This window comes from Danio rerio, chromosome 22 (genome assembly GCF_049306965.1).
Source record: "Danio rerio strain Tuebingen ecotype United States chromosome 22, GRCz12tu, whole genome shotgun sequence".
In the NCBI taxonomy this organism is placed as follows: Eukaryota; Metazoa; Chordata; class Actinopteri; order Cypriniformes; family Danionidae; genus Danio; species Danio rerio.
Window position 1 is genome coordinate 17,514,769 of NC_133197.1, and position 12,543 is coordinate 17,527,311.

The window sequence follows — 12,543 nt, forward strand, 5'->3', positions numbered from 1 at the left end:
ATGGGCAGGTCTTATTCATGTTTTCTATTTTACACTTAGTTCAAATTCATAAAAGCTAGCCACTTTATTCACCAAAATGTCAAATAACTTTATTTTACAGGTAGATCCTGTTGCGCTGCACAGATTTTTTCTCTCTCTCAGTGTACTTTCCAAGTTCTTTCACGAATGTCATAAAATTTTTAATGTAATAAATGTCAGAGCCATCTCGTGAAAAACTGGCTGGTCTCATAGCTAATAAATAATTATCCTAGCTCTTTATCTGAATAAGTCAGCAGGGTTGAGTTCTACAACTACTAACCTTAAAAGCAATCCTTGCTCAGCAGCTTTTTCATGCTGATGAGGAGCACGCAGGAATTTCTGCTAGCACATACAAACAGCGCTGCATGTGACATTAAATCAGTTAAATTAGCACACAAGTCTGTCAAGCTATACAAGTAACCCTAGCATAGCAGAAAGCTTCATATCAACTGATACAGCGGAGATAACAATGATTAATATAGAGATATCACTTTACAATAACAATATTTTAATAAAAATGTAATAGTTTCTGTGTGGAGTTTGCATGTTCTCCCTGTGTCCGCATGGGTTTCCTCCTGGTGCTCCGGTTTCCCCCACAGTCCAAAAATATGCGCTATAGGTAAATTGAATGAACTAAATTGTCCATACTGTATGTGTGATTTGTGGGACAATGAGCAGGGTTGATTTCCAAAAATCTAATTCATTGTATTAAAGTAGTAGAATTAACCTACCAAAGAAAAATAATTAATAGTTAAATAGAAAAGCAAATAAAAGCTATCAGCCTTTCGATTTTTTGTGACCCTTCAGGTGATTACGTTATATTAAAGAGACAGCAATACCGTCAACTGCAGCACATTGATTTTATGGCTCCAGGTTATACTTTTGGTGACACCTTTTTTGATGGTCCTATTGAGTATTGATAGACAGTCTGCTTAATATTTGTTGATACTGCTTCTTCAACAGACTTTTAACTGACTATAAGATACTTTGCAAGTACATTTGTCATTTCAACTTACATTAACCCTAACCCCAACCTTCTGTTACAGTCTACTTAATCTAATGAGTATTAGTTGTAACTTAAATTCAACAAACGGACCATCAAAATAAAGTGTGACCAAACTTTCTTACACCTTTACGGCACTCACGTACATTAAAAATAAATTATGTAAATAATAATTATAATAATAAATTCAGGCCACAACTTAGTCTTTGAGTGGCATTCTTCAAAATGAAACGACGATAGACTTGGGCCTATTGATATGTATGAGCAACGCGGTATGTGTGCACCATCATGTGCAATGTTTATATTTATAACCACCTCAGAGGATATTGGGGGTCACGAGTCACTGGCATTGTTATGGGGGTCGTAAATAGAAAAGTTTGGGAACCTCTGGCATATAGCAAATGTCCGAATAGATTAGATATTACTTGTCACGAGATTATGAGGTTAATAAAATGTAAAAACAAAACTAACAATAATAATAATAAATAAATAAATAAATAAATAAACATGGTTACTGTAGTTAAACAATGCAATAACCACGATATATCTGTAGTAAAACCAATTAGGCTACATAAATTGATTAAACACATGGTAATAAACGTTAGGCTAATTAATGAGCTAAAAACGTTAACAATAAACCATGTTTAGTTTTCGTATATATTAACTAAAGTAAATGATCAAACAAGCATTTACACAAACAATAACAAAAGAAGCACTACAAACATAACTTTTCTATAAAACGTCGACCACATGGCATTACTGTACGAGCTTGAGTTTTTCTTCAGTCGTGAGTGAAAGAGAGTCTGCTGATACAGTCGGTCAGCAGCGCTAGTGTGATGAGATGCGACGGTGGACATCTGCAGTGAAACGGGACAGTCAGAAGCGGGACAGCTGCACTACAGCACGCCTCAGCCTCTCCAGCAATAACTTTATACCATCTCAACACCAAACGCGTCATTGCATGATGATGGTGAGTTCGGACTGCATGTGTGTGTGTGGCTTTTACTGCTGTAACCTTGATAGTGCGCAGTGCAATGCAGTAGAGGATGCTGAAAGATGCTGCTGCAGCTGATGGCGAATTCAGCTGTGTCGTATGTTTATGCTGCTGTCACAGCTGCTAGTAATAGTAATGTGTGTGTATGTGGATCATGTTACACAACTGAATACGTTTAAGGCCTGTATTTGAAATACTTCGTTTGTTATACAAGCATTTTTTAAACAATCTTTATATACCTGATTCAAAATGCAAGCTGGCCCACATTAAGAAAAAGATAGTAAATATAAAGTGAATTATATTTGTGTATATTATATAGCCCAGTGTTTATACTTTGTTAGTAATAACCAGGGTGCGAATTGTAGGGGGGGTTTGACTCCCCTAATTAAGGATTGATCCCCCCTAAAGGATGTCAAAACAAGATGTATAGGTCCCTTTAAATCTGAGAAAAAGTTCTCTCTGATCTGTATTTTAATCTATCTATCTATCTATCTATCTATCTATCTATCTATCTATCTATCTATCTATCTATCTATCTATCTATCTATCTATCTATATATATATATATATATATATATATATATATATATATATATATATATATATATATATATTATTTTAATCTATTTGACCACCCCTATAAATGATCATACCATTGTGAATACATAATCGCACCAATCGGTCTGGTGGATAAAAGTTATTCAACTAGGAAACACTAAATAGCCAATGCCACAAAACACTGAAAACGTAAATATATTTTATTTTTATTAATAAATCAGATGTCATAAAAATAAATACATTCACCGAAAATTCACTGAAGCATGTATTATACAAACTAATATTACTGAAAAAGTTACTGCCAGATGTATTTAAGTACTTATAAATAAAATGGTTCAAAAACACTATAGTATAGTATTTTTTTTGGTATTTAGTCTACATCATTTCCTGACTACATCAAGTCAAAATCCTGTTATTGATAAATATCTGTATGTCCTTAAAGACGAGAGTCTTTAAAAACTGATCTGATTTACATTTAGAGCTGTGGTGATTTATAAATAAAAGTCTAATTGCGGTCATTTAATCTAATGAATTCCTTTAATAGCCACACGATGGAGGAATAAACCAAAATACAGCGGCACTGTTGAAAACGCACATGCTATTTAACTTTCACTTTCAAATTCGCTAAAGTCTAATTCTTATATTTGTTTTAAAAACTGCAAACAAGTCGTGTGTTATGTGTAGACTGGCCAGTTTGTTGCGATTGGTTTAAATGTACAAAATGAAAAAAAAGGTAGATTACTTTTATTTCATTTACTTTTAAACTGACAAATTACTAATAATCTTAATAATTTGTGACAAGTCTTTAATAATAAAAAAGCTTGAAGCCTCCAAATATTGAAATTAAAGTTATATGCACATACATGTTCAAATACATAAACTATAGCTTATGTATACAGTACATGTTGATATTTGGTAATGCCGGCAGTTAGCTCTCTGCAACTCTCACATGATCGCCCACTGAAGCTAAGCAAAGCTGCGCCTGGTCACTACGTGGATGGGACACCACATGGGAAAGCTAGGTTGCCGCCGGAAGTGTTGTTAGTGAGACTAGCAGAGGGCGCCCAACCTGTGGTTTGTGTGGATCCTAAGGCTCCAGTGTAGTGACGGGGACTCTATACTGCTCAGTGAGTGCCGTCTTTCGGATGAGATGTTAAACCAAGGTCCTGAGTCTCTGTGGTCATTAAAAATCTGAGGATGTCACTTGAAAAAGAGTAGGAGTTTAACCCCGGCATCCTGGCCAAATCTGGCCTCTGTCCATCATGACCTCCTAACCATCCCCATATGATAATTGGCTTCATCACTCTGTCTCCTCTCCACCAATCAGCTGATGTGTGGTGTGCGTTCTGGCACAATATAACTGCCGTCGCATCATCTAGGTGGATGCTGCACACAGGTGGTGGATAAGGAGGTTACCTCATTCTTTAAAGCTCTTTGAGTGTCCAGAAAAGCTCTATATAAATGTAGGGAATTATTATTATTATTATTATATTAGATTTCAGTATGGGCTTAAGTGAGACAATCGTTAAAAAAAGTATCAAAACATACAAATAATTGCATAATCACACTTATTTCAATTAATAATCAGTCATATTTTATAATCGTTACAGCCAAGTTACATTTTGCCAAAAAATAATATCAAACCCAAACAAAAATTAAAATACTTAAATTAACAATGTTTAAATGGTATCTATCTATCTATCTATCTATCTATCTATCTATCTATCTATCTATCTATCTATCTATCTATCTATCTATCTATCTATCTATCTATCTATCTATCTATCTATCTATCTATCTATCTATCTATCTAAGGGCCAAGGCTAAAAAGTATCTTACCACATTATCATGTTAAAAGACAGTAATGTGTCAACAATGTGAAAAAACCTACAAGCAATTTACCAAAATCTGCAAAACATTAAAAAAAAAAAATGGTTAGGATTGTGTTACAGCGTGATAGCAGAATAACTAAACATGCTTACAACATGGTAAACTACAATGTCTGTATGTCTGTACAACCTTAAATTTTAACATTGCAAGCTTTTAAAACCACCCCTACTTCTAACTATTTCTTACATGTTCTCAGGCTTTTTTTTCAAGCCAAGATCAAAGTTAAGATTAAAAATGTATCTAGTTAGAACGGCAACTAGTTTAGATTCAGATTTGGACTACATTAGAAAGGTCACTATGAATCAATGGTCCCAAACTCAAAAATGGTCCCAAACTCCTGACGGGCTTAATAGTCTGTAGTAGTCATGAACACTTTAATTAGTTGGATCAGCTGTGTTTGATTAGGGTTGGAGCAAAACTGTGCCGAGCTGCGGCCCTCCAGGAATCCAGTTTGAGACCCATGCTGTACACAATCTTAAAGATTTGAACTCATTTATGCACAATATAAACATTTTGTTTTTTTCAAGATCTTGTTCCTGGAAATCCTTACCTGCACACTGCTGCTCCTTTGTCCCTTTGTGACCTCCTACCCAGCTGACTTGGAAAAAGGACGGAGGAGAGTGGTTCACGTCATGGGTAAGAACTTCTGTGCCACTTTATGTAACAAAGTAAACAATACAAAACCAATGCACAGCACAAGGTTACTGTATACTTACTGACACCCGCCTACTTGCATTCTGCTGCTCCTGATATATATATATATATATATATATATATATATATATATATATATATATATATATATATATATATATATATATATCAACAACTAAGTAGAATTATTGTGTACATGCATTGATATGCAGAGCACTTTGTGTATATTTTGACCTAAAGACCGCTCCACCCACAAGAGTCATCATCTGTGAATACTCTCACTTCCCAAGGTCAGTAGTTGACCACAAGAGGCATTAAAAGAAAATCTCTTACAAGCATCAAGTGTAGTGGCTGCTTCAGCCTCAAGGAGGGTAAACACATGCAACATCTGACACTTGTTGCATATTTATATACAGCTAATTCAGGTAAACATACTGTCTAATAAAATTCAGGTTCACTAGGTCTCTCCCTTTCATTTGCTATTCCGTTTTTATATAAGCAAGGAAAAAATGTCTTTAATTGCCGCTAGCTGTTGCACTAGCTGTCCTCTCACAGCATGGCCCCAGCATTTACTTGGCAGCTGCAAATTACTTTCAGAAAAGTGTGTGGTCACGGTGACATTGCTTTCACTTTAGACCCCTTTTCATCAAATGAAATACCTGTTCTTTAGCTGTCCCTGGTTGAATTAATGATTGGACGTGATTGGCAACCCTTCTTTTAAAAGAAAAGGTGTTTTGGTAACAAACATTTCAGAGTTGCCGGGTATCACGCTGACAGTTTAAACGAGCAGATGTCAAGGCTGATTACAGCTCTCCAGATCTGTCCGGAAGATCTTGGATAGCTATTGAAGAAAGGTGTTGTTTGACAGCTATGGTTCACACTCTTTAGACTCGGCGGCTCGAAGAGGACACTCATCACTTTCCAATCCAGCTATGCTTCAAGTGTGTTTGAACAGCCGTCAGACAAAAGCAAGGGATTCTTTGGGAAATAAAAGATAAGGTTAAGGATGAAAGCTGTTTTAGTGTTTTTTTAATGCGAAAGTAAATCAATTGTTTCAGATGCTCCTGTTACTCAGTAGAGGTGCTCAACAGGTGGGCTGAAACTAAATCACAACGTAATTTACTGGTTTAATGTTCATCCACGGTGAAGGTTTTTAGACTGGCATGACATGTCAGTTGAATTCAATCAATATGAAGAAACACACTATAAAAACAAAGAAAGAAAAAATATTTAGCTATCCCACACCAATGTGCTTTTTTACCCAAACCTTAGTGTTTGCCAATGTAAACCCTTAAAAATGAACAATTTAAAGATCATTTCAAGAGTTTACACTTAGCTCATGATTGATTATGAAGCGTGTTTGGCATGCTGTCCCGGGAAAGAGCCCTGAGCTCATAACATCCTCGAGCTTATGGCTCCCTCCCGTTGCAGGATGAGACGGGAGTTTTCCCTGCTGTAGTAGCTAATGAACAGATAGGCATTGCTCTTAAGATATAACAAGGAGCTCGTCTATGGTGCCGATTTGAATTAGTCAAATAACTTAAGTTGCATGTTTTTGGATGGTGGGAGGAAACTGGGGGGCCCGAGGGAAACCCACATGAGCACGTGGATAGCATGTAAACTCCAACAGAAACGTTGGCTGCTTGGTAAGGACTAGAACCAGTGATGTTCTTTCTGTGAGGCAACAGTGCTAACCACCGGGCCACCGTGCCACCCATCTAGGAAAGTCGGAGGAGTAGGCGTGGAAGGGGGGATTCTTCAAAAAGAAGATGGCTGTGATATATACCTAAGGGTATTTATAGGGACTAAGGAATCGTCTGATTGGTGAATCATGAATTGGCTAATTCATGACCAGCTGTGTTCAATCATAAGCACATGATCCTCTCGAAATAGTTTCCAAATAAACTTCACTTAAAATCTTTTAATTCATAGCAAGCCACAGATAATCCTGCTTATTCCTTTATCGTTTGCCAGGTTATTGACTAATTAACACTAGTTTTGATTAACACAATGTTTGACCTAATTTTCATCAATAATGACATATTAGATCTTCTAGTACAGGTGTGTCACACAAGCCTAAAGACTCAATTAGGTTGATCAGGTGTGTTTAATTAGGGTAAAGCCAAACACCTGTGTCCACTTTGAGTCAGTCACAGGCAGCCAGATTTAGGCCCTGTCCACACGAACACAGGTGTTTACAAAACCTCACTTTTTTTTTGCAGTTTTTCCACACTAAAACAGTGTCCAGTGAATGAAACAGAAACTTTCATTAAACTCCAGCCAGGGTGATGATTTTCTAAAACATGTCGGCATCCCCGAGGTTGCACAGATGATTGAAGGCTACGTCAACTGTCACTGAGTTACTGTTCACTACTGATGTTTAATGGAAGTGCGTTTATTTTAAACCATGATCCAAACCTTCTGGAAATACTTGTGCATTAAATTAGTTTATTGTATAAATGAAACCTCCTTCTTCTTTTCCTAGAGGACGATACTGGGGCAGTTATAGTCCAGACTGCTCCAGGTAAGGTGGTCACTCATCGTGGTGGAACCATCACCCTTCCCTGCCGATACCACCATGAACCAGAGGACATTGATCCTAACCGCATTCGCATCAAATGGACGAAGGTTTCTGATGCTTTCCAGTTTGAAGATGTATTTGTGGCACTGGGTCGACAACAGAAGGCATTTGGGTCTTACCAAGAGCGAGTGTCTCTAGAGCAAGCAGGACCTGGAGATGCTTCGGTTATAATTCACAACATCACCTTGGAAGACTACGGTCGATATGAATGCGAGGTCACTAATGACATGGAGGATGACACAGGATTTGTCAATCTGGACCTTGAAGGTCAGGGAGCTGGCTTGATTGTAGTATCTAAGACTGAATCAAATATATTATTTATACTGAACTAACTTCTCTGATCTACCTTTCAAAGGTGTTGTGTTCCCATACTACCCTCCATCGGGACGATACAAGCTGAACTACCATCAGGCTGAGGAAGTGTGTCGAGAACAAGATGCAATCCTGGCCTCCCATCCACAACTACACAAGGCTTGGCTTGAGGGTTTAGATTGGTGCAATGCTGGCTGGTTAGAGGACGGCTCAGTCCAGTATCCCATCTCCCACCCCAGAGACCAGTGTGGCCGCAAAGACAGCCCTCCAGGTGTCCGCAACTATGGCTACAGGCACAAAGACGACGAACGCTATGATGCTTTTTGCTTTACCTCCAACCTCAACGGTGAGTGTTTGTCTTTTCCAGCCTGAGGCTGTTGGACTACATTCCTGTTGAGAAGGTCTTTCTTTCAAAGACTTATTTTTGATACTTGTCCAACAAATGTTTCCAGAGCCACAAATGAAGGAGTCTTAACTTAGCAATACATCAGTTCCTGTAAGAATTGGTCAAATCAAATCCAGTCTCAGAGAAACTATGACTTAGTACAGCTTCTGGGGTGCAGACTCACTTTGTGACGATGTAGGAATAATAGGCCTTTGTACAGTTGAAAGTTGAATTGATTTTATCTTCAGGAAGAAATCTATTTTTTGGCCCAAATTCAGACCATTTGTCAGTAAGTGCTGTATGATCCAGTGGGTACACAAGACTTGCCCAGTTCTTCAGACCCACTTGCAGTCAAGTCACTGAGAGCCAAAAGGCTTTTCTTTTCAGCCCCAAGTGGGCTATTAGAGAGGACAGTTTGTCCTGAAATCTTTATAGCTAGGGCAATTTTCAATAATACCCCTACACTGACCAGCTGCTGGAAATTTACAGAATGGCCCAGTGGGAAATATGAGACGATGTGCCACCCTAACAGTCAGCAGTCACATAAACAAACAGAAAATCAATGAATGACTTCTAAAAAAAAAAAACAGGTGGCAGTCTGAAAGATTTCTTTCCTTTTTTTCCGCTTTTCACCTCACTCAGCCAGGCCTGAACAAAAACACATTTATAGTTCATCATGAACAAGGCAGGCTATGAAATCACAATCCAGATTTAGAGATTTTATGCAGTGAAATGTCTTCCTTTAATAAGGATTTCACAAACAGACTGCAGTGTTCAGAAATTTGTGGTGAGCTAATCTTTTCACAGTTTTGTTGTGTTTCCTTTGCAGGACGTGTTTACTTTCTCAAGCGTTTTAAGAAGGTTAACTACCTTGAGGCGGTAAAGGCATGCCAACGTGATGGCGCATTCATAGCCAAAGTTGGACAACTGTACGCTGCTTGGAAGATCCAACTCTTGGACCGTTGTGAGGCAGGGTGGGTAGAAGATGGTAGCATCCGTTACCCCATTGTCAATCCTCGAGCCCGCTGTGGAGGCCCAGATCCTGGTGTCCGAAACCTGGGTTTTCCTGATAAGAAGTTCCGCCTCTACGGAGTCTACTGCTTCCGCAAAAACACCGACATCCAGTCAACACAGACACCAACTGAAACCACATCCAAAATGGCTAACAGCACCAGAAGTATCTGAAAGTTCAAAAACTAGTTATTAGCTTTACTAGCATTTGAAAAACAAGGCTTTTTTGCACACATGCTAGGCTATTAAGCTAGCGCTCAACTCGGGGCATAATTGAGCTTCTATAATTTCACTTACTTGATTGAAATGTTTAAATTTCTCTAAATTGAGAAACCCTTGAAGCATATTTCCTCAGAGACAGTGCTAAGGAAGAATATGGCACAATGCATTAGCTTAACTGTTTCGCTGTACACCCTGCATGCTGAAAAAAACGAGAATTTTGCCGTGAGGTTTTCAATTTGGCTTATTTTTACTGTTTCACAGGGAAGACAAAAGCAACTTTAAATAGTGCTAAGAAAATATGAACGCAAATTTAGCCTCAACATGAGCGTAGCACATTAGCAATAGCCCTCACTCACTAGAAGATGAGAAACTGCTAGCATGAACTGGGCTTAGCTTTGCCAATTACTATGCACATAACTCTAGAAACACAATTTTTTGATACATTTGGATTGACCTGGCAAGCAATAACAAAAAGCATGCCTTTTCTTTGATGATCATTACAGTGATAAAGCTAAAATGTTGTGAATGACAGAATTACATAGGCTGCTTTACTACCTCTTAGCGGTTGACAATTGCACTGTCTGTTCAGTATTGCACAATAAAGTCTATGATGATGCATTTTAGATTAAAGTTATTTACCTGTTTGTGTTTGCTTTTCAATTCGCTGAATGACTGTGGATCCAGCTTACAGCACTGCTTGTAAAAACAAATCTTGACCTCTGACACAAAAAAAGGGAAGGAGAATCTGATGTCGCCGGTAACCATGACGATGGCTGAATATGGCTCTAGCAAATTGCACATTGCTATTTTGGTTTTTCTTGGCCACAAGCTTCTAGTGATGCCGCGCTTTGTGTCTACAGTCTACATAAACACTTGAGAAATGTTTGTTGCTTTGCCAGGATGACATAAGTGACCCTTACATTTCCATAGTAACAGCTATAATGAGGCCTCATGAATTTGAAAGAAAAGCAAGTCATTTGTTAAATGGCTGAAATTATGCCCTGTTTACTCTGATACACTTCATTATATGCCAGTCATTTCTGGTTTTATCTGACATGGTCTAGCAGGTTCGAATGCACAAGGTTAAACATTTAAACAGAAATACATGTAATTCCCAACAGTTTAGGAGCACTACTAAAGGTATATTTAAACTACAAGAACACATTAAAACACAGACATTTTAACGTGCGCAGACAATAATGCTGTCAAAATGATTGCTGTTCACAAAGATTTGGAAAAACATCTAAAAATACTGCATTATGTATGCCAAGCTAGCTTTAGTTGTCATTACTTTAACATGACTGTGGCTGTTTCTCAATACCAACTAAGCAAAGTTTGAACTTGTGTCCTTGGAAGTACAGACATGCAAAGTTTAGAGTTGGAAGAACGAACAGTAACACTTTATTTTGATGGTTCATTTGAGTATTAGTAAACTGTTTGCTTAAAATCAGTCGATACACTCTTTCAACAGACATTTAACAATAAGGAACTTTACGCAAGTACATGTCAACTTACACTAACCCTAACCAAACATTCTACTTATAATCTAAGGAGAAACAGACCATCAAAATAGTGTGACTGAATGAACTTCCAAAGACGTGAGGACACAAGTTTACTTCTTCAAATTAAAGGACAGTGTACTTTATAACATCACTTAACTCACCATGAATTTAGCGGTTTCACTTTACTTTAACAAATTAAATAACTTTTATAAAGCACAGCCTTATAATTAATATTATATTGATATTATGAATCAATATTTTTGATTTAAGAAAATGTAAACATAAATCCTTATAAATGTGAAGTAAAATTTGTTATTACACACCGTCTCGTGTCTTTGATTATGAGATTTAATAAACTACAATGGACATTATACAAGTATAAAGTACAAGACGTAAACAAGAAATAGGATATATGCAGAGTTAGTGTTTCCTTCCATACTGATAAACATCCGGTGAACGGTTTATGTGACTTTTTTAGATTTTATACGGCTCTTTTTACAGCATCAATGTTATAATGTAAATAAAATACAATCAGTTAAATAGACTTTGACATTCATTTAGTTGCTCAAGCGTAAAACAGGACAAAAAGCCATTTACATGTACGTGTCCATCAGGAATAGCAGGCTAGCGCAGAAGATCCATTTAATATACTAGGGTAAACTAAATGTTCATATTTTAAAGACAAGCCGGAGAAAAAGTAATTTAATTAAATTTTAATTTTAATTTTAAATTTAATTTTGTTCACCGAACAATTACAGTTCACCGAAAGCGCTTGACTCAGGTTACTGACAAATTAAAAGTCCTTCCGCATACTTCCGCATATACCCTATAAAGATAATGGTAAGCAATTTGGTAAACAAAGGTTAACAGTGTACAACACAGTAACATAAATAAAGCCAATTATGAAATGCAAGAAAATAACACTGCCACTAACAATAACACCTGAGAACAAATAATGGATTTAAAAGATCAAAACTGTCCGCTGGATATGCACAAGATGTATTAAACATCATGTTTTAACTATAATGTCGAGATGAGATCTAATGGTACATCCGAGATGGACTGGCTGTAGTAAAGCTGTTCTTAGTGGGGTATGTAATGACACAGCTCCCGCTGACAGTCTGGGGCTCAGAGTCCACATAAGCGGAAGCACATCATCAAAGACGTGCTATTTTTGTAAATAAACTGCTGATTCAATTCTAAAACAACTATATCTCGCCAGAAAAACTCTTAAATTTTTATTTTGTAACACAGCAGAGGAGTATTTTTAAAACCATGCAGGTTTTCTCGTCCGCCATTAGTTTCCGCTGGTTGGCCTGTAATGCATTCTGGGATACCTGCGCTTCGCAGGTTCGCACAAGTCACCTCTTGATGCATCTTTGACAAAAGAGGTGAAACAAGTACACATTCTGG

The 12,543-nt window shown here is 37.3% G+C and overlaps 1 protein-coding gene across 2 annotated transcripts; it reads left to right on the plus strand.

Annotated features, from left to right (window-relative positions):
- Positions 1-944: 944 nt before the first annotated feature.
- hapln4 (hyaluronan and proteoglycan link protein 4) lies at positions 945-10,272 on the plus strand. 2 transcript variants are annotated; one of them, XM_005170459.6, is made up of 5 exons: positions 945-1,991; positions 4,991-5,099; positions 7,603-7,965; positions 8,054-8,356; positions 9,225-10,272. In XM_005170459.6, exons 1-5 carry the CDS (start codon positions 1,863-1,865, stop codon positions 9,578-9,580), a joined length of 1,260 nt encoding a protein of 419 aa, XP_005170516.1. In that variant the 5' UTR covers positions 945-1,862; the 3' UTR covers positions 9,581-10,272. The 2 variants fall into 2 exon arrangements, with proteins under 2 accessions (XP_005170516.1, NP_001038372.1); NM_001044907.1 differs by lacking the exons at positions 945-1,991; positions 4,991-5,099 and adding an exon at positions 7,286-7,506.
- Positions 10,273-12,543: the final 2,271 nt, after the last annotated feature.

Coding starts and splice junctions, on each gene's coding strand:
- hapln4 (XM_005170459.6), top strand. CDS start 1,863: ATGCGACGGTGGACATCTGCAGTGAAACGGGACAGTCAGAAGCGGGAC. Junction 1,992..4,990: donor CGCGTCATTGCATGATGATG/GTGAGTTCGGAC, acceptor GTTTTTTTCAAG/ATCTTGTTCCTGGAAATCCT. Junction 8,357..9,224: donor CTTTACCTCCAACCTCAACG/GTGAGTGTTTGT, acceptor TTTCCTTTGCAG/GACGTGTTTACTTTCTCAAG.